Below are 19,516 nucleotides of genomic sequence, written 5' to 3' on the forward strand. Positions count from 1 at the left end.
CGAAGGTGCTGCTTTTGTTATATTTTTAATTGTGTAAATGAGCATTAGTCAAAAAGTCAAATTGGATTTTTATCTTTTAACTTATATACTTTTGAAATTATATTATTCCAGTTCTTAATAGTTGGACAATCCCATGCTTGTAATTTAGCTCAGATATAAATGTTTAAGAGGAAATTACTGTTCTGTTTGTATTGTATTTCAAAGATTTTATATTAAAATATAAAAATTATACAAAAATAATCATGTATATGTTTTTTTACTGAACGTCTATTATGCACCAAAGCATGAATGATTATTTGATTTTATTTAAGTCAGGACAGCACTTTAAAATATTTGCTTTTGATACATTTACAGACTTGAAAATATAGGACTCCTTGTTTTCATCCATTAATTGAAAATAATTATTTTTTTCTTTCATTTTTGACCAGTTCAAAATGAAAAAATGTAAACACCTGAGCAAATCTGAAATTTACTCTAATGAGTGAATTAGAGTTTACTCTGATCTCTGGCTATGTTTCCAGTACATCTCTGTTTCACCTGAACAGCCCTATAGGTGATCATTCACTCAGGAGTTTGAAGGTTTAAACTGACAAGTAAATGCACAAACATGTTAAAGGTGCAGAGCTTTAATAGCTGGGCCAGAGCGTCGAATGCCAACTTTGCGGTCCGGAGTTTTACCAGATTGGAACCGTATAAAGCTGCTCCACCCATGCCCTGATGAGCACCACATCAAACTCCAGCTTGTGGTGTGGTCACAGCACCACAAATAGCTGTTGAAACGGCCTGCAGACACATGCGGCATGTATGCGGCATGGAGCCTGTAAAGAAAAGCATTTTCTAGCCTTCAGTGAGTTTCTATATGTTGTGATTATAGGAAGGTGTTTGAATCTAAGTGTCTGTTTGGGTGTTTAAATGAAGAATCACGGGCACAGCAATGCAACTTAAACACAGTAATGCCAGCCTTTCCCAGACTCATACACAATGCCACCCACTCTCAATAACTACTCATGCAGGAGAGATAAACAATAGATCAGCAGGCAGAATGGCCAGCTTCTCCTCTGCACTTCCTGAACAACAATACAGCACTCTGGTGAGTCCACACCCTTCAAGGCTCTGAGCTAACAGCAGAGGGAACCACTGCCTTTGCTTCCTGTGTCGTAGCCGCTTCCTGTCGAAGGGTTCCGGATGATAGGAACTTCCTGTCTGAAGCCATGAGACGGAGCGGCATGGAGCAGGCCAGCCGGGGACTTTGAACGGGAATGTTTACTTTGCTGGGACAACAAACTTAAGTTACAAGGTTACTGTAAGGGCCCTTGCTGAGTGGTCCCATGAGAGAAAGCAGCAATATATTCACGCTTCAGCTGTTTTACTAATTATCTGTAATGTTGGTTTCATTTGAAATAGAGAATATTTAAACTTTCTGCCTGCTTCTTACGCTTTAAAAACCTTAATTACTAAAAGTTTCATTCTAAATAAGAGCTCCTTCTTATTTCAAATGTTACTGTAAATCCATTTGAAGGACTATTTATCAATCTGTTCCTATTAATAGAAACAGATACAGTCAAAAGCAACACAAAGTACTTTACAAAAGTTACAACCAATGAAACAAGAATGTAAGAGTTACAATTTAGGACAAATAAAAAACAAGAATAGAAATTGTTTTTGCAAGGAAAAAAATACCTCAGACAGATATAAACTAAGGATGAGAACTCATAAAAATTAAATTAGAATTACATCAATCTGCATTTAATGGTCAATCTTCAGTAAAGTCCAACCTGCCATTATAGATTTTAATTTTTTTTCTCCCCTAGATGCTGTTATGATTTATTGTGTTAAACATAACAGAAAATGGTTTTAAAAAATAAATAAAAGCACATTTTCTCTAAAATGTCAACATCTACTAGTGTGTATGCATGGTTGTTTGTCCAGTGAGAGACTGCTGTGATGACCGCTAGAGATAAGCACTAACCCCCCAATGACCCTGCAAGAATAAGCAGTATAGATGATGGATATCTTCTCACAGAACAAGCAGCTTAGGTGACACAGATCTTTTTAGGGTATTTCAGATTTCCCTCACTCCTCAGCTTTTTCTAATCACAGCTGTCAGATATGACTTTGAAAAAAAGAAAAACCCACCCAAACCCCCTCTGCTCTGACACATTTCTGACATCATCCCACATATGTGCCAGCATGTTGTAACAGAGGCAGCTCTTGCTGACAATGAGAATAAGAAAGCTTCAAAGACGGGTACAATAATACGAGAGGTAATTACGTAACAGCAGCTCAACCAGCTGAACCAGTTTATGGGATCTGAGATCTTTTGAGCTGTTAGTAGGCAGTAGTCGTTTAATCATTTCTGCTCACAGAAGGTGTTAAAAATAATCTTTTCCCTATATTGATTTAAAGACAAACCTAACTGATTTATAAAGCAGTAAAATGAAAGTTGGATGGCCACTTTTCCAACAGGTCTGAGGTTCAGAATATACAACTTGCCAAAACTTCAGCACAGCGTCAAAATCCAGCACCACAAATGGTGATCTCATCGAGTCAAAATGCTGCCCAGGCTTTTAAACCTCCACTATTGCTGACGAAACACTGGCAGACTGGCAGGCGGACTCGCAATGTTTTGATTAAAGTAATCTGATCAACTCCCAGCTCAAAAAGGCAGCAAACTTTTACAGCAGCAAACTTTGACTTCTTTTGTAATCATTCATTTCAGTTTTTTATTGGGCTGTCATTATTAATATGTGTTACTGCAACCTGAAGTGTGAAATAAACTGCAGTGGAGTTTGAAAGCAAAATATGAGTATAGGTTTATGTCTGGTTGAACGATGTGTGTGCCCAGTTGATTTTTTTTTTCTATTTTAGGGGGGAGAGGGGTATTGTAACCCATAGGGGGCCTAGAAAACCTTTGGAAACCACTGACCTAATGAATCTGTATCGTGTGTTAAAGTGTCCAGGTTTTTCCAGGGGTTGCTCTTCTAACACCTTCATATTACGTTTTGTGCCCAAATTTCAATGTGACCCACTTTTGAAATCAAAAGGTCCCCCTCGCTTGGTGAAAGATGAAAACAGTAAAACAGTCCCCATAAAAGTATTAACCCTTTTGGGATAGAAATGTGTGACACTATGATTAGGGCTGGAGGAAATGCAAAGCTGCACAATACCCATGATAATTGCATGACTATTTCCAGATGCAGTTCAGTTTCAACTTCCTCTCGTACCCAGTGCAGCTAAATATGAGCCCATCTCTATGTCTGGCCCTGAAACCGCAGCTTTGGACCAGGCTGACACACACACAGAGAAAAATAGAGCAGCAGAGTGGCAACCAGTCTGCCAAAGTGACACGACTCTGCTGATGGAGGTTTGGGGGGGCAGAGAAACCACCACCGCCTCCCCCTCTCATCCCTGAATCAGACATCCGGAACAAGAGACTGAAGCACATCAGGGAACTGAAGCTGGGCTCATTTGCATGCATCTGAAAGCTGCAGTGTGTGCAAGAGATGACAAAAACCTGACAGATGATGGACGGCAACAAAGTGGCTGCTTCCATCTGCTCCAGATTGCTCCATATTCTTGGTGGGAGTTTCCTGCTTGGGTGGTTGTGGTAAAGGTTTTTGCAGTTTCCAAGTATATTAAGTTCCTATAAACTTACATTTACAAAACATTGGTTTTTGCTTTTCCACAATATCTTCTACTTCAAGTGAGCTGCATTCCACATCAGGCTTTTCTGACTAAGGATCTATTTTTGGTCACATTATTGTGAAATAAAACTGAGAAGTATGTGGAGCAGATTTGCTTCCAGATCAGCACTGAGGTATTAATTCCCTCAAAGCTACAGAGGCAATCAAACTAAACCAAAGTGCAAGGATTTCAGTTTTTAGATGAAATGCAAGTTTTGAATCATTTTGGGTCTATATTTGTTAAAAAAAAAATGTAAACTACAAAAATATCTCAGATGGTATTGCAAATGCTAAATATTTTCATTCTGTTAGCAACCTTAGACCAGCCTAAAAGAATAAAACATTGCAGCAGATAAGCATAGAGACTACTGACAGATGCCTTCAAGCAAATTAAACCATCAGTTTTGAAAAAGCAACAGGGTCAAAAATAATGAGTGTATAAAAATGATTGCTGTCTAAAGCAGGAACAGGAAGAGCATTTGACTATTGTTAATGGCAAGAGCAGCAAGATTTTAATACCATATACCACAATACTATTTTCCATCATCATAACGTTGCTACCACTTTTGCTTCTTGGCCAGATCTTGATTCACTGTGGGTATAATTGAGAGAGAAAACCTATTAAACTAAAAAAGTCTATTATTAGCATGCAGAGCTTTGAATGCATAGCACGTAAAAAATAATCTAGAAAATATTGGGGTTAAGCATATTTTGGCCACTGTATAATAATGACAGTAGTGATCTAATATTGTGCACCTCTAAGAGACTAGAAAAAAACCCAGAATTAATTTTTTACTTTCCCAAAATGGTTCAGCTTTTTGGGAAACGCTGAAGCATAAACGTGCAACAAATATGTGCATGGACAAAGTAAAAGCTAACAGCTATCATCTAAATTTGTTCATGAAAGACAGTAGCATGAAGGTCTTTCACATGGTCGACCTATTTTAATACAAGAGACAGCGTACACTATGTTCTTAATTGTTCAGACTAACTGATAATCTTTCTTAGATCCAAAATAGACTCCTAAATGAACTCAAGTTAATACAGAGTATTTAAAAGCTGCTGCATGTGTACATCCAAGAAAATGTATAACCAGATACTGAAGGTCCAGACAGCCTGAGCTAATTGGTATACATGTCAGAATTTACAACATTCATGCAAATTCACCCAAACACTCCAGATTTTGGACAGTCGTCATGCACACACGTTAAAATAAATTCACTTCCTATTAGCGTCATTATTGTGAGTCATGACTCTTCTTGTTATACTTCCCCTGCCATGGCTACACTTTCCCTGTTTATTTAACAAATTATTTGAAAATGACCTTGATACAAAAAGTCCAAAATGTCTGCCTGTTTGAGGACTGATATCTTTATTAGTAGCGTTTCATCATGACCCGCCTCAAAATCCCCCCACCAGGCCTTCACACCGCTCTCTATTCAGTGTGAAATAATCAGAGAAGCAGCCATTGCTCAGATGCTTCTCTTTGTCTGGCTTCTGCTTTCTCCTCCTCAGCATCATCATCGATACACCAACGCAGTCAAAACTGACTGCTCCCTGTCACAAAAGGCTGAAATATGGATGTAGATCAGATATCAAACAAATCCAGTAAATCTAAATCATCCTCCACAAATAGCATCCAGGATCTGATGGTCTGTGGGAGGTTAGACATACTCATGGATTTTATATTTGCCAAACCGCCTGCTTCCCTCTGAGTGAGACGTCTGCCTGCTTAGCGCCTTCTTAATTTGGAAATGTTCAGGACGCGGTTTCTGCAGATCTCACCAACTCAAATGTAAATCTTTTTAAGACTTTGAGGGAAATGTAGAAGCTGTACAACAGAAATGTACAAAAGAAAATAGCATACTACATAGAATTTTTTTTGTCAAGCTTTTTTGCACAGAATGCATACAGCATTATACAGAGGGGCAACAGAAGTGACAGTGGCAGAGACAAACATTATTCATCCAACTCATGATAAATTTACACTTAGGCAAAAAGCTAGATGCAAAAATGCTAGCTGATCGTTGGCAAGGGTTTATTAGAAGCTGTAGTGGTAGCTTCAATTCCCTCAACTCACAGAACATAATGAGGACGTCTGCGTGCAACTCAAACTTTTGCCTGACAGAAAAGTCCCAAGGGAAAAATAAACAACATAGAATATTCGAGATGAAATAGATTTTGCTACAATAAAATTTAAGTCCTGTGATTAATGTATTTAAAGTCAACTTCTAAATTTTCTAATGAATTTTAGACGTTGTAAGGCCTTTATTTCACATCATAAATTTACAACTTTTTAAGGATGCCTGGACAACCTTCAGGACAGCAAATTGAGCGAACCTGAAACTTGTGAAACAATACACAATAACCACCAAGTCTGCAAGGCACAAAAATATGAATACAATTTAAAATAGTTTTTTAAAAGGCCTCTGGTATTGTCAGATATTTAAATGGAGAAATATGGATAAGAGGTAAGAGGCCAAACAAAGTGGTTTGGTTACATTCTGGGAAAAACAGAGTCAGGAAAAAATCCTCAGAGGCCACAAAGTCTTAACTTTTTTGTTTCAATCAAACAATCCATCACAGTAGACTGTGTGCTACAACTACAAAAGAGTTGTTTTTAAGTGTTTTTCTATGCTTTCCTTGTATAACAGATAAATGTCTTTAAAACTTTGAAGTTTCCGTTTTTGATCATTCGTGTCTGTCAGCGATTAGACAGAGCGAGTCAGCATAAGCTCGTAAACTCTGCTGGAAGAGAAGCCGGAAGGAAAGCAGTCACCTGACAAAAACAATTAAACGTCACTGCCTCTAAGCTAAGTTTAGAGCTGGCATGGAAAATATGACAAAGATTTTAGTGTTGCCTCAAAGCGAGACAAAAATAAAAGGACCGGCAAACAGCTTCAAGCATTTCCAGCAACTCAAGGCAACATGAAGGGGTTAATGAAGCCACTTCCTTCTTTCTTTTCATTTCTTCTTTCAGTTTAGACTGCAGCCTCTTTGTTTAAGCTTTCACACTTTCATTATTTATAACTTTCATCAATTATCTCCAAACATACTTATTTGCACAGCATGACAATCATTTTGAGAAAGGAACACCAATTACTGGATACAACTTCATCAAAATGGCAAAATGTTTTCATCCTGACAAGTAACATGACTTACAGCAAACACATACAATGTACTGCAGAAGTATTTGGACCTCTTTGTCATTTTTATAATTTGTTGCACAAGAAATACAAATGTTATTGTACTGATGGGATTTCATGTCATAATCCAATGCAACACTTCTCTTCTCTCTGGTCTCTTTGAACATGGAAGCTGCTGGACTGTGGAGGAGCTACAGGGATCAACGGATCATGTGGGACAATCAGTCTACAGGCTAGAAGGCTGCACAAATCTGGCCTGTATAAAATGAGCCAGAAGAAAGCAAATAAAAATCCTGTTTACAGATTTCTGACACACTTAAAATGCGGAGGAGGAGGTCTGGTCAAATAAGGCCGAAACAAAATTGCACATGTGTTTTGAAAAGACAACACAGTACATCACCCTGAAAGCAATGTCCTGACTTGAGACACAGTGGTGGCAGCATGATGGTATGGGGATGCTGTTTCTGATTAGGGATAGTAAATGTGGTAAGAGTTGACTGGTTTGTAGATTGAAAGTTACCTTTGATTAGCGGTAAGTGGAACATCATCACGTGTACTGATGATTTAGACTGTGGCACTTGACAAAATGTGATATTTATATTGTTTCACAGTTGGTGACATAATGATGTTTTTTATGATGTAAATCACTTTGAGCTGCCTTGTTACTGAAATGTGCTATGCAACTAAACTTGGAAAATATGCCACATTTTCCAAATTAAGTAGAAGGGCAAAAAATATATATATATATATTTTTTCTAACACTTCACAATTATTTGCCTCTTCCTGTTTAGTCATATAACAACCAAATGCAGAAACATGTTAGTAATATGACAAAATTACCAAAAGGTTCAGGGGGAATTATTAACCTGTATTTATAAAGTGCTGCAGATGTATTATGATGTAATGAGCCTGTTGCAATAAGCAATTAATTGCATGATAAATTAAAATGAGCTTGATCATTTTCATTCTGATGATTAATATATTTTGGCAGGCAATTTTGTTTACAGAAACATAATCCTATTTATTTATGGTGTCTCTTGAGTGTGTGGTGTTTATTTCCATTTCATTTATTGTTTTGGTTCTTGTGTTTTATATACTATCAGTAAAAAGAGTTACATTAATCAAGTCTACTGCATGGATTCATTCCTCCAACTCTATCATGCCCCTACACTTTGACCCCATTGCACTTCTGCTGCAACACATTTTTCCTTCCTACCTCCAGGACGGGTCCGGCTCCCAGGATGGTCCTCTCCACCCCGCTGGCGTAGCCCTTCTGGCTGAGCGCGGTCAGACAGTGGATCAGGAAGTTGGTGCTTTGGGTCTTGCCTGAGCCGCTCTCCCCAGAGATGACAATGCACTGGTTCACCCTCTTCCTGAGCATAGCGTAGTAGGCCACGTCGGCAATGGCGAAAATATGAGGTTCCAGTTTGCCCAGCTGGTGGTTCTCGTACATCTTGACATATTTGGGGTTGTAGATGGGCAGAAACTTGAACGGGTTGATGGCGATGAGGATGCTGCCTGCATAGGTGTAGATCTTTTTCTTGTAGAAGCGTGAGCGTAGATTGTTCAATATGCTGTCCTCACTGAGGACGGGGAGGTTGCAGAGGTCTGCAAAGTCATCCTGAGGAGGGGGGAGGAAGCCCCTCGCAGCGAGCTGCTGTACTTCCTGTTCCTTGGACGAAGGTGGGAGGTGAACATAATGGATGGAGCCATCGTGGTTCCTCTCCTGGATACAATGCAGAAAAACACATTTATATTGCCAGATTTCTGCATTTTCTCTCTGATACAAAAACAACTTGTAAAACTATACTGGGACCAAGTAACACTCTGGTTTGCTATATTTCCTATTATTAATGTGTAATCTATTGCTTAAGTTTGACAACTTGTCACCACAAAGTGGAAGAAAGCAGAAGGAAGCACCATGCAACAAACAGTGGCAGCATTTCTCTTGCTAGACTAAATTTGACAGGGTTGACAACAGCTTGAAGACAGAGTTGTTAGTTTCACCTGTAGTAAGAAGTAAAAGCCGGCGCTCTGTGGGTGCTGCTCCTGAGCTTTTCGGGGCCAAAGCAGAACCCTCTGTACGGGCAAGTCTCCAGCCTCCAGGATCCACTCCTCCCCGCCGCTTTCCTTCACCTCTGCCAACACATACAGACCGCCGGGGTCCAGCCCCAGCGTCGCAGCAGCATCCGAGATTACAGAGGCTGTCGTTGCATTCTTCTGCACTCTGAAGGCCAACAAAAACACATTCCAAAAAAAACGCTTTCCAACTAAATTTTTATTATATTTCATTGGATTATCACTCTGGTACAGCAAATGTTTCACCTCCACCAAATCACGGGGAACCCACCTGAGGTTGCAGCAGGTGGACGCCTGCGTAGCGAGCCGTGGGTAGATCTGGAGCAGGTACATGCGGTCATCTAGATCGTTACAGCCCACTCCCCCTCCTCCACCTCCACCTGCGTTTGTTGCCATGGTGGCAGCGCCATCTCTGACACTCATCCTGAGCCAGGGGGAGTGGCCTCAGCATGCCGCACACAGCATGTGTCTCACCACACAGCACCTAAAGATGACAGGAGGACCCATTACAAACCCACACAAACTATAAAGCAACATTTGAGAAGCAGAAGCACTTGAGCACCACAGTTCTTGACTTGTTTGAAACTTAACACTGAGAGGAAGAGCTTGGCATGAGAAACGGGTTGAATTAATACTCTGAAAGGAGTTATTTACATATGAAGTAAAAGAAAGAAATATAAGCTTTTTATTTTCACTGTCATCATCCTTGGATATTATTTCCAAATGCCTGAAGGTGCAACAGTCATTTCTTCAATCGAGGGCTGCACAAGGAAGAAAACAGCTCACTAAAATACTCATTTTGAATATTGCAAAGACTATATTAAGGCTGAAATTTTCACTTTGAGTTAATCATGATGAATTGATTATTGAAATAAATTAAATAATTTAATCAAATAATTGTTCACTGGAGTACAGACTCTAAAAAATGCCACTTGCTGAAAGAACACCGCAAGTGTCATAATGGTAATTAAACCAAAACTGTACAAATATATATATTTTCTTTTATTTAAGATGAAAAACCGTCTTTGTAAAAATGTTCTACCCTCTTTAAGAATTATTTAACACAACATTTCTGCAGTTGAACAGTTTTAATCTTCTATTAAGCAATTTGTTCAATTATTAATCAGTCAATCCTAAAACTAATCAACACATTACCCCTGCACTGCATTGATATTGAGTCAAGCAGAAAGGGCTAAGCTATTCACATGTTGATAATAGCAGTATAATATCAACATGTTGCAGATGCATCCTCTGCACCAAGAGTAAGCTAAAGCAATGCTATGCTATTGCATTTTAGGCAATGACATTTTTATTTTATTATTCAGAAAATTAATTAAATTATATGTTTATTTACATTTTTATGTATTCTTAAAATTGCATAAGATAATTTGATAAATTGGCATATTTCATAAAAAACATGTGCCAATTTCTTTTATAATCCAATTACTCAGTTAATCATAAAAATAATCAATGGAATACTCAATTACTAAAATAACCACTAATTGTAGCCCTAGATCATATTAATCCTGATCAAATATTTTTCTGACTCACATCAACAGGCATTGCACTAAAATGTAATATCAGACCCAATATTGGATGCAAGCATGCAATGACACTGCAGTGTCGATGGCCTCTCTAGTTAAAATAGTTACACAGCATTTTAACAGGATGAGGATTTTCAGCTGTTGTGTAGTTCAGAAAGAAGATAGTTTCAGATACTTTCTGTGTCTCAAAGATAAACCTGATTTTATACAAAATGACCAAATGAAGCCAAAAGTCCTTTGGATGTCGACTCAAGCTGGTATGCAGTGAAATGAGCCTTAAGTTGGTTGAAAGACCACTCATCAAGGAAGACCATTTTACTCCAAAAGCAATAGTTTGAAAATGTACAAGGGGAAATGGATCATATTGTTTTTATGTTCTGTAGTTTTATCAAACTAAAATCAAAGGGTTTGCCCATTATGAGCTTTATCAAAGTGGGAGAAAAAAAGAGTACTGCGGATCAACAACAAAGACTATATCTGCTAGTTTGGTTACATGGTGGTTAAAAGACAACAGTTACCATTACAAAGACCTGATCTCAGTTCCACAGACTATCTGTGGGCAGAGCTGAAAATGTTTATTTGAACAAGGTGGCCAGGAAAGCTGACTCAGTTAGACCAGTTCTGTAAGGAGGAACAGAGCAGAAATCTGTCAGAAGCTGAAAACCAAGCACTAAACGTTTCATGAAAGCTTCAGAATTTGAAGAAAAATAAAATAAAAAGATAAAAAAATCCAACATTTACCAAATATATTTTGCTAATTTAACTGACCTGACAGGAAAAGTTTAATTACAATCAGTCTGCATAGGTGTAAATCAGACAGTCAATTCCGTGTGTCTTTTTATGAGATTTATCCAAACGTTTGGTTGTGCGTAATTTCATCTCTGATCCATGAGTGGGTATCATATTGTGTATCATTATTGTGCAAAGAAAGGTGTTAAGAATTAGTCATCCTGTGATGATAATGGAAAACTAATTGACAATATTTCCAAACCACAAAGACAGGCCAGTATGATTGTTACTTTAGACCAGTTCATAAATAAATAAAACAAATCCATGTGATTTGCTTCATTTATTAAACAAAGAAAATACTGTTTTTATTCAATAGATAAGTTGTTTTTAGAGCAGTGTTTGTTTTTATGGTTGTAAATTATTTAATGAAATCACAATAGTCCAACCACTTATTATGATCTAATTTTTACAATATGTGTTTCATTTCTACTCTAAGCATTTATCAGAACAAAACCAGAATAACAAACTTTCAAAAATAAATCTGGAAAACACTGGTACTTGAGTCATAAAATGTCCATTTCAACAGACATGATGTGGCATCAACGTTCTCCATGTTAACCAGAAAATATAAAATAAACATTCAAGAGTTTGAAAATGACAGAAGCTCTGAGATGAGGTATTAAAAATAAATTATAGTATAGTGTCTAAAACGTTCAATGGAGATATGCACCAGCGCCCTCCCGGTGAGCAGAAATTGGATGTAAATGGATATAGTAAATAGCACCTTCAATTCAATTTCTAACAATTAAGGAAAAGCAATTTAGGTAAACGGTCAATCTTAATAGAAAGTAAACGGAGCCTCTTTTCAGGTTATTTGTATTCAGTCACTGGGTCAGCAATAACAAATTGAAAACAAATTTCTACTTTCACTGCGTAGGCAGGCAATATGCTGGAGCGTTTAGGTCGTATTGTGTTCAGATCGAATCTAGATGCTCCTGAAACCCAACCAAAGGTTGCAGCTGCAGACCGTGCACAGAAATTCAAACCTTCCGCTCCGGGATGACGACAGCACCACTTAGGTTAAACCACAAATGTTGTAATGACAGCACGCTATCACTCCTGTGAAAGTATGGTGGTTGAACTTGTTGACAAGACAAAGAGGCTTCAGTCGCTATGCATAGCAAAACTCGCATCTTCAATCAAAGACAACCAAATTATTTAAAATTTTTCCTCAGTCACACATGTGTGTTCTTCCAAATGTGATGCTGTTTCAACTGTAAAATATATATATATTTTTTAATGAAATGATCAAAAGTTCAATAAAGAAAAATTGTACCAATAATCTACTGCAAATTATTCAGTCATGCTCACTTGACAATTAGTACCTGGAAAAGATGTTCAGAGTAAACTGGTAACAAGCGTATGAAGAACTAAAGCCAGTCTAGTTTCATTCTAAGAAACAAAAACAAACAGCAACCACAAGTAGATAAGTTGATGACAAAGCAATTTTCAGAATGAGTGTACGTCTCTCCCTACAGGAAGGAGTAACGTAGTTATTCTTAAAAAAAATCTTAATTAATCCAAAAAGCAATGACATAAGTGTGGTGCAACAAGGTGCGGCATAAAAACAGGAAATTCCCTTTAAATAGAAGCAGGTCATGTTGAAGCTGGGTTTGCTAGTTTAGAACTAAGAAACTGATTTTGAAGTAAAACTTTAAATTATGTCTAGTAGCTTGTTCAATAAATTGTTGTCTCTGTAGGCATTTGGAAAAGAACCCTGACATCTCAAATGCCAGACTGAGGCAGGAAAAAAAACAGAGCAACGTTGAAGAACGTAATAATCAACATTACCTTCTTTCTGTTAGCTTCTGAAATCTGTTGCTGATATAAAACTCAAAAAAGTAGATTTTACATGGCACCTTTAAATTACCATATATATCTATGCTGTAAATTGTGTTTGAATTTAGAGCACAACCGTCTTTAATTGATCAGGGAAATATTTTAATCAAAAACCTGGGCCATCATTCGAAACATTTAACCTTCCTATCATCATATCTCCCTGCAGCCAAACAGAGATTACACATGCTGTGTCACTCAAGCATTCATGTTTGTACAACTTCAAACACACTCACATTACTGATGTGTCAGTTGCCCTGGTTACTGTGCCTGAATTGCCCGATGTCATCCCTGCAGTCATCAGCACAGAGAAGACGTCCACCGTTATGATCAATGATTCACTTTAAGTCAAGTCTAGGAGCTTCAAGATTTATGGACTAAATTAGAGCGATACCGCTTTGGATGTCCTAGTTCAAGGCTCTATGTTCAGTCAGAGCCAGTGATCTACCATTGAGTGACTCTCACAGAGAGCAGCTGGGTAAGGTTTGTCCCAATAACAGTTTGTATAGCTTGTCCTTGAACCAGCAATGCATGATATGTAAACTGTGAGTCCCCCTCAGGGAAACAAGAACCTGGATGAAAACGCTGCCGGGTGGGTAGAGTGCGCTGCTTAGGTAAACTGATCCTGTATCGGCTCCTAAAAGCTCAGAGGCTGCAGTTTATCACTTCGCTTTGTTCATTTTCTCAGAATGACAAACAGAAACGCAGCAGGCAAAAGCGCTCTCCATAAGCAGAGCTGTGTGCTACGAAATCAAATTCTGAATTAAAACTGCTGAAAATACTTGCTTAATAAAATTTGCATTGACTGACATATTGTACAGCATTGTTATATTTATGTAGATAAGGAGGATCTCTCATTTGGATATCTGGTTGTGTAATGGTGACAAAGATAATATTTTGTCTCTTCCTGTCAGTCATGGGAACAACAACCATGTTAGATCTCACAAAGCCTCACCACACTGCGCAGTTTCACAACTCTACTAATGTTGTAAATCTAAAAATGGCCATCAATTATTCTTAGGAACAATGAGGTGTTTTAAATCTAAGACAAACACACATTACTTTGGATTCTTCTGGTAACACATTGTAAAAAGAAAGCAAGGTCTCAGAAACAAACCAAACCCAAACATTACTCTGGAACGTTTTAAATCGCTGTAGGGGAAAAAAGGGAAAATAGTGCAACTTGAGACTGATGAGCTTACGCCTTTGCCAGGCAAGCTGACCACAGTCCCCAAAGCATTCAACATTATAAAATGCCAAGGCATGCAGAACTGGAGAGACCACATAAGACGGCATCTTCATTATCCCCCATCATGGGATTTCTCTGCTTCGAATTTGTCACTTTAATGCCTGAATTGATCACTCTACCACTTTTAAGAAGAGATATATAAACTAGGGCGGGGGAATAGATGGAGAGAGAAAGGCAAACATTTACAGGAGGGCCATCAGGGGACAGTAAGAGGAGACGGGGGCTTTGAGATAATAGAGCTTCCTCCCTGCAGAGGAGATCCTCTGTGGCGGTGCCCAGCATTCCACAGATAAGACTCGGGGTTGTCTGCTTTACGCAGGCTTAGCCTGGCACTTTAGCTGCTTACTAGGGGCCGACAGAGAGACAGCAGAGCACAGCGGCTCTGTACCTGCTTACAGAGGGGGAGTCAGCAGCCAACAAGCTCCTTATGCCTGACATTTCTTATTAAAACGCAGGTCCTGGTCTTTATCCTCACTGAACCCACCAACCCCATCCCAGTCTAACTAACTCCTTATAATCCAGGCAAGGAAATTGTCTTGGAGTAAATTACTTCCACTGAACGCAGGAATGTTACTCAGCTTATTTATTACCGTCCAAATAAGACCGCTTTTGACATTTTTATGTGCATGCAGCGTTTTAGAAATGCACTCAGTTTTCCACATTTTGTTGTGTTGCAACCACAAACTTTGATGTTTGTTGGACCAACACAAACCACTCCAAAACAGTAAAGTAGCAAGAAAATAGTTCATAGTTTTTACTTCCTTACAAAAATAAAAGTATAGCACACATTTGCATCAATCCCTCTTTACTTCGACACCCCCAGTAAAAGGGTAGAAACCCAAATGTAAACCAGTCAGGGAATGAATTATTCTGTAAGACTCTAGGTCTGCATTAATATCTCTAAAATGTGTTTTCATTGCACTAGTAGTGTGGAAAATTAATATTGCAAAGAATTCATCGGCCTGCAATAACATGAGCTAATTATGGTAAAGCTATGCTGCTCGCTATCTGCAGTCTGTAATTTCAATGAACAACAACAATGTGCTTTTATATATTGCAAAGCATGAAACAGTAAATAACAATGTCAAATGTTTTTTTTTTTTTATCTCATGTCAGCAAACAAAACACTGTACAAAATAAAAAGCAGAAAAAAAGGGTATTTTGGCAAATTTAAGTATTTCTGTATCATTTTTGCACCAACAATTTGGTGCCAACAGCAATGGCTTCAACTCTCACACCAATTATAATTAACTACCCCTGAAAAAACTGTACACAGAATTCAAGTATTCATGTGGAAAAATGACATATGTGGCAAAAGTGAGCTAAACCAGCCCAGCATTACTCACCCCTTCTCAAGCAAACACCAAATACTTCGTACATGAGAAGACAGAACAGCGCCATGAGTGCGGAGGGACGAGCAATGGAGAGGGAAAAGAAACACTTTGCCTTTTTTGGACAGTCGATTTAGATTGTTTCATACAGATGGATGAGAAGTTTGAGTGTTATGCTCTCACTCTGCGCTGGAGGCAATAAATTTACCTCTTAATGAGCCGTCCAAGGCTGACACACGCACAAGCTCACAGTCATTCAGGCTCTTAAAATAAGGGAGCAGCGCATCACTGCGGAGACACCAGCTGCTGACTCAAATACCAGGCAGGAAGTCTGTGACCCAGTGACAGACACTCAAGGTCAAACGATCTCAAATTGGTGATACTGTTAACTCTCGTTCCCACACGTCCCGTCGCAACAACTCCGGATCGACATCAGGGACCAAATATTCCAAAAGAAGAATGGTACAGTCAGTCTTATGTGGGGAAAAAATTTTGTGACTCCACAGACTCCATTACGGCATCGAAGGAGTATCGCTGACAGATCGGTGAATCAGCATATCCTACTTTCACAATCTATTTGCTCCCTGACATCAGCATCATCACAATTCAAAAAGAATGTGAATACATCACGATTTTCTAAAGCTGAAGGTAAACATTTACATTTTTGTGAAAATAAATGATCCCTAATAAATATCCGTGGCACACTGTGTAAATAAAAAGAAATCAGTTTTCATCTTTCTTCCCAGTGATATCCTTCAGCTCAGTCTGGGGAATCCCCAGGCGTTCCCAGAGCAGATGGGAACGCATCTCTGTCCAGTGAGTTTTGATCTTCCCACAGTGGAGCATGCCCAGAAAACTTAGTGATAAAAGATAATGATTTTACCCTCTGACAGATTTCTGCTCTGGCCCACTCTTCTTCGCAGAATTGTATTAATTCGCCCACACTGGAACGTTTATCAGCGTGAACCAGCATCTTATTTGAATTTGAAAAACTTTAGGCAACTGAGAAGTGGACTTCTCACTGTCCTGCTGGATAACCTGAATTAGTTTTAGATCAATGTCAAGAAGCAGTCAGACATGTTCCTTTAGTGAGGAAAATCCCTGGTTCATGAAGTTATCTGGTTCCTGAAGCAGAACTCCTTGCAAAACTCCTTTTTTTTCCACAATCAGTGGACAAAATATTTTTTTCTAAAAGTCTTATGGATCATCAATATGTGTTTTGGGGTGAAACATGAGATGAGATGAGCATGTCAGTTCTTTTTGGTCAGCAGTTGTTTCCGCTCTCACTACTGACAGCTTTCATCTGGATGCCATTTTTTTTGCTCGCTCTCTTTCCTTTAGTGGAACCGCAAACACGGACCTTAACCGAGGTCCGTGTTAAGGTCTGTGCTTTAGATGCAGCTCTGGCGTCTCTTGTGATCACCTGGATTATTTGTGTGGAGGCCCTTTAGCCTGCCTCACATTGCCAGACAGATTGCATTTATGTGACGTCTTCATCCTGTAGGCCAGTAGGTCTTCAGTGAAATTTAACAAGTGGAACAGAACAATTAAATTCATTAGCAGGTTACTGGGAAACAACACCAAAATTTAGAAAGTATTTATTTTAACCTGAAGGTTTTAATAACAACAATATTAATAATAATGTAAAAATGTAATGTTTTATATGAAAGTATTTAGACTATATTACATATTTTGTGGAACAGGAGGTAACCATAACCCTACAATTACATTAACTGTAATTGTAGTTCCCTCAGATCTCACAGACACAGATATGAAGCTGAAGCCACAACCTATGATGTGATAGAAAACGTTTAACTGAAAGCATTGGAAAAGAGTAAAATGGATTTGTACTTTACAGTCTTCTATAGTTTAATTTAAAAAAAAATCTTAATTTTAAACTATCTTCATCCTATGAGTGCAAGTTGTGTAACTTCAAATAATTATGGAGTTACTATAAAGAAAAAGCAAATTGTGTCACATATGCTGAATGTATGGATACACCAACCCACCAGCCACTTTTCACTGAATTGGCATCAGTGATAAATAGGCAGGTGAAATTCAGCTTTTTGTCCTTCAATTTAGTAAATGCGTCAAAACGAAGCTCTGCACCTTCATTTGCAGACTATAAACTCATCAGCCAAAGGTATGTACTTCTTCGGTTAACACAATCAGATAACGTTAAGGCAAAAATTATTTGATGCATGAATGGAGATAAATGTCATTCTTTATTTTTTGTTGGACTTAAAACTACTCCTAATGCTGTCGTTATAAGCAATTAAGTGCATCATAAATTAAAATGTGGTTGTTGTGTTTTATTTTATATATATAAAAATATTTCCCAGTTCCAGTGCTAAGTGTTCTTTATAAAATTAAAGTTCATTGGTCTTTAAGAGAGCAATTACCAATATATCACTGGAAAATAATTTAAAAACAGCATAATTGTTTATTGCGATAATTATTGGGACAATTTATGGTACAGCAAAATGTGTTAATGTGACATGCAGAGCCACTCTTCTGTCAAAGAACTTGAAACTTTTGTTTTTCTTTATGTGTTGCAGACTGCTGGCCAGGTCAGACCACAAACCAAACCAGAAATTAGAAATACAGAGCAAAGGTCTGATTGGTGTGTTTCTAAAGGAAATATCTGCGGTTAAAAGACGATGTTGAAAGCATCGTCCTACTCAATTTCAACATATTTCTCTTTAATTTCAAATTGTCTTTTTAAAAAATCTTTAAATTTCCCACTTGTACATCCTGATGCATTCTCCTTCTCTCTCCCAGGGGAAAATCAGGGCTAGAGCCTCTGAAGTATCCATCACTACAACAACTCTCTTGTGTCTGACGTAATGAAGATGAGGAGGCATGTTGGCTGAATGAGAGACAACACACACACACACACACACACACACAAAAACAGATTCAGTCTGTATGCACCAATATATGTTCTGTGTTTCTTTTTTGGCTAATGTTCTCTATAAGACTCATTTGTGCCCAGATGGAGAGAGGCTGCTGTGTGGTGGTAAATCAGCCTCAGGGCTGCGCTTCACTAGGAGCTGTTCTTAAAAAAAAAAAAAGGCTGTGAATAGTTCAGAAACCTCCCCCCAGTTCATCGGTCTTTTAAAATATGCAACTTTAAAAATAAAAAAAACAATTAACAGCCAACAAACACCAACTACCTCAAAGGCAGAGGTAATGTGAGACGAGGAAGAAGAGGAGGCTGTAAAAGCTCACTTCCCCCCACCAGCATCTTCAAGTCAATTCCCAGCCTGACCAGCCACAAACAATAAAACCAGAGCTGAGCAGCATCTGCTGTTTCTGTCTAAAGGAAAGCATAAAGGCGAGAGAAACCACAGGGATTCCCTTTGACTTGTGGACATTAGCCTATTCATGCTCATGGTCAAAGCAATCCCCCCAGCAACAAGTAATCTGCTAAAAAAGGAACAAAGCAACATGGAAATACATTACTAAACGCCATACATTTCAGCCAACTTATCAAACGTGAACAAAAGTAGCGGACAGTCGGCTGCTTAGCTTTCAGAAATACAGCCAAACACTATAGCAGGCCAGCTGTGCAACCCAATAAATTACCATAACTGTGTTGGACTGCGATAATCAATTACAACATGAGGATTTGATCGCTCTTCATCGATCTACCACTCCCAATATCATATGTCAGAGTTGTGTATCGACAAAACTAAAGAGGGCTGCTGCTCCTCTGCCATCCCACGAAAGTACGCATGTCCCCAAAAGCACGCATGAGTTAGGCAAACCAAACAGCACTGAGATGACCTCGTTTCAATCTGCTGGCTGCAGCAAACTTTTCTGGCCCCCATGGTTTATTAACTCTCACTTCTTGTTC

At 38.5% G+C, this 19,516-nt stretch overlaps 1 protein-coding gene across 6 annotated transcripts in view; it reads right to left on the minus strand.

Moving 5' to 3' along the window:
* LOC129371136 (unconventional myosin-IXb) overlaps nt 1-19,516 on the minus strand; it is a 66,908-nt gene that overhangs the window by 35,040 nt on the left and 12,352 nt on the right. For all 6 annotated transcript variants that reach the window (XM_055047571.1, XM_055047553.1, XM_055047563.1 and 3 more), the window contains exons 2-4: nt 9,180-9,392; nt 8,837-9,056; nt 8,046-8,555 (exon numbers count right to left, since the gene is read on the minus strand). In XM_055047571.1, coding sequence (XP_054903546.1) covers nt 8,046-8,555; nt 8,837-9,056; nt 9,180-9,331 — 882 coding nt within the window. In that variant the 5' untranslated portion in view covers nt 9,332-9,392. The remainder of the gene's footprint in view (nt 1-8,045; nt 8,556-8,836; nt 9,057-9,179; nt 9,393-19,516) is intronic.

Source organism: Poeciliopsis prolifica, unplaced genomic scaffold, assembly GCF_027474105.1.
Source record: "Poeciliopsis prolifica strain line A6 unplaced genomic scaffold, Auburn_PproV2 SCAFFOLD002, whole genome shotgun sequence".
Classification (NCBI taxonomy): Eukaryota; Metazoa; Chordata; class Actinopteri; order Cyprinodontiformes; family Poeciliidae; genus Poeciliopsis; species Poeciliopsis prolifica.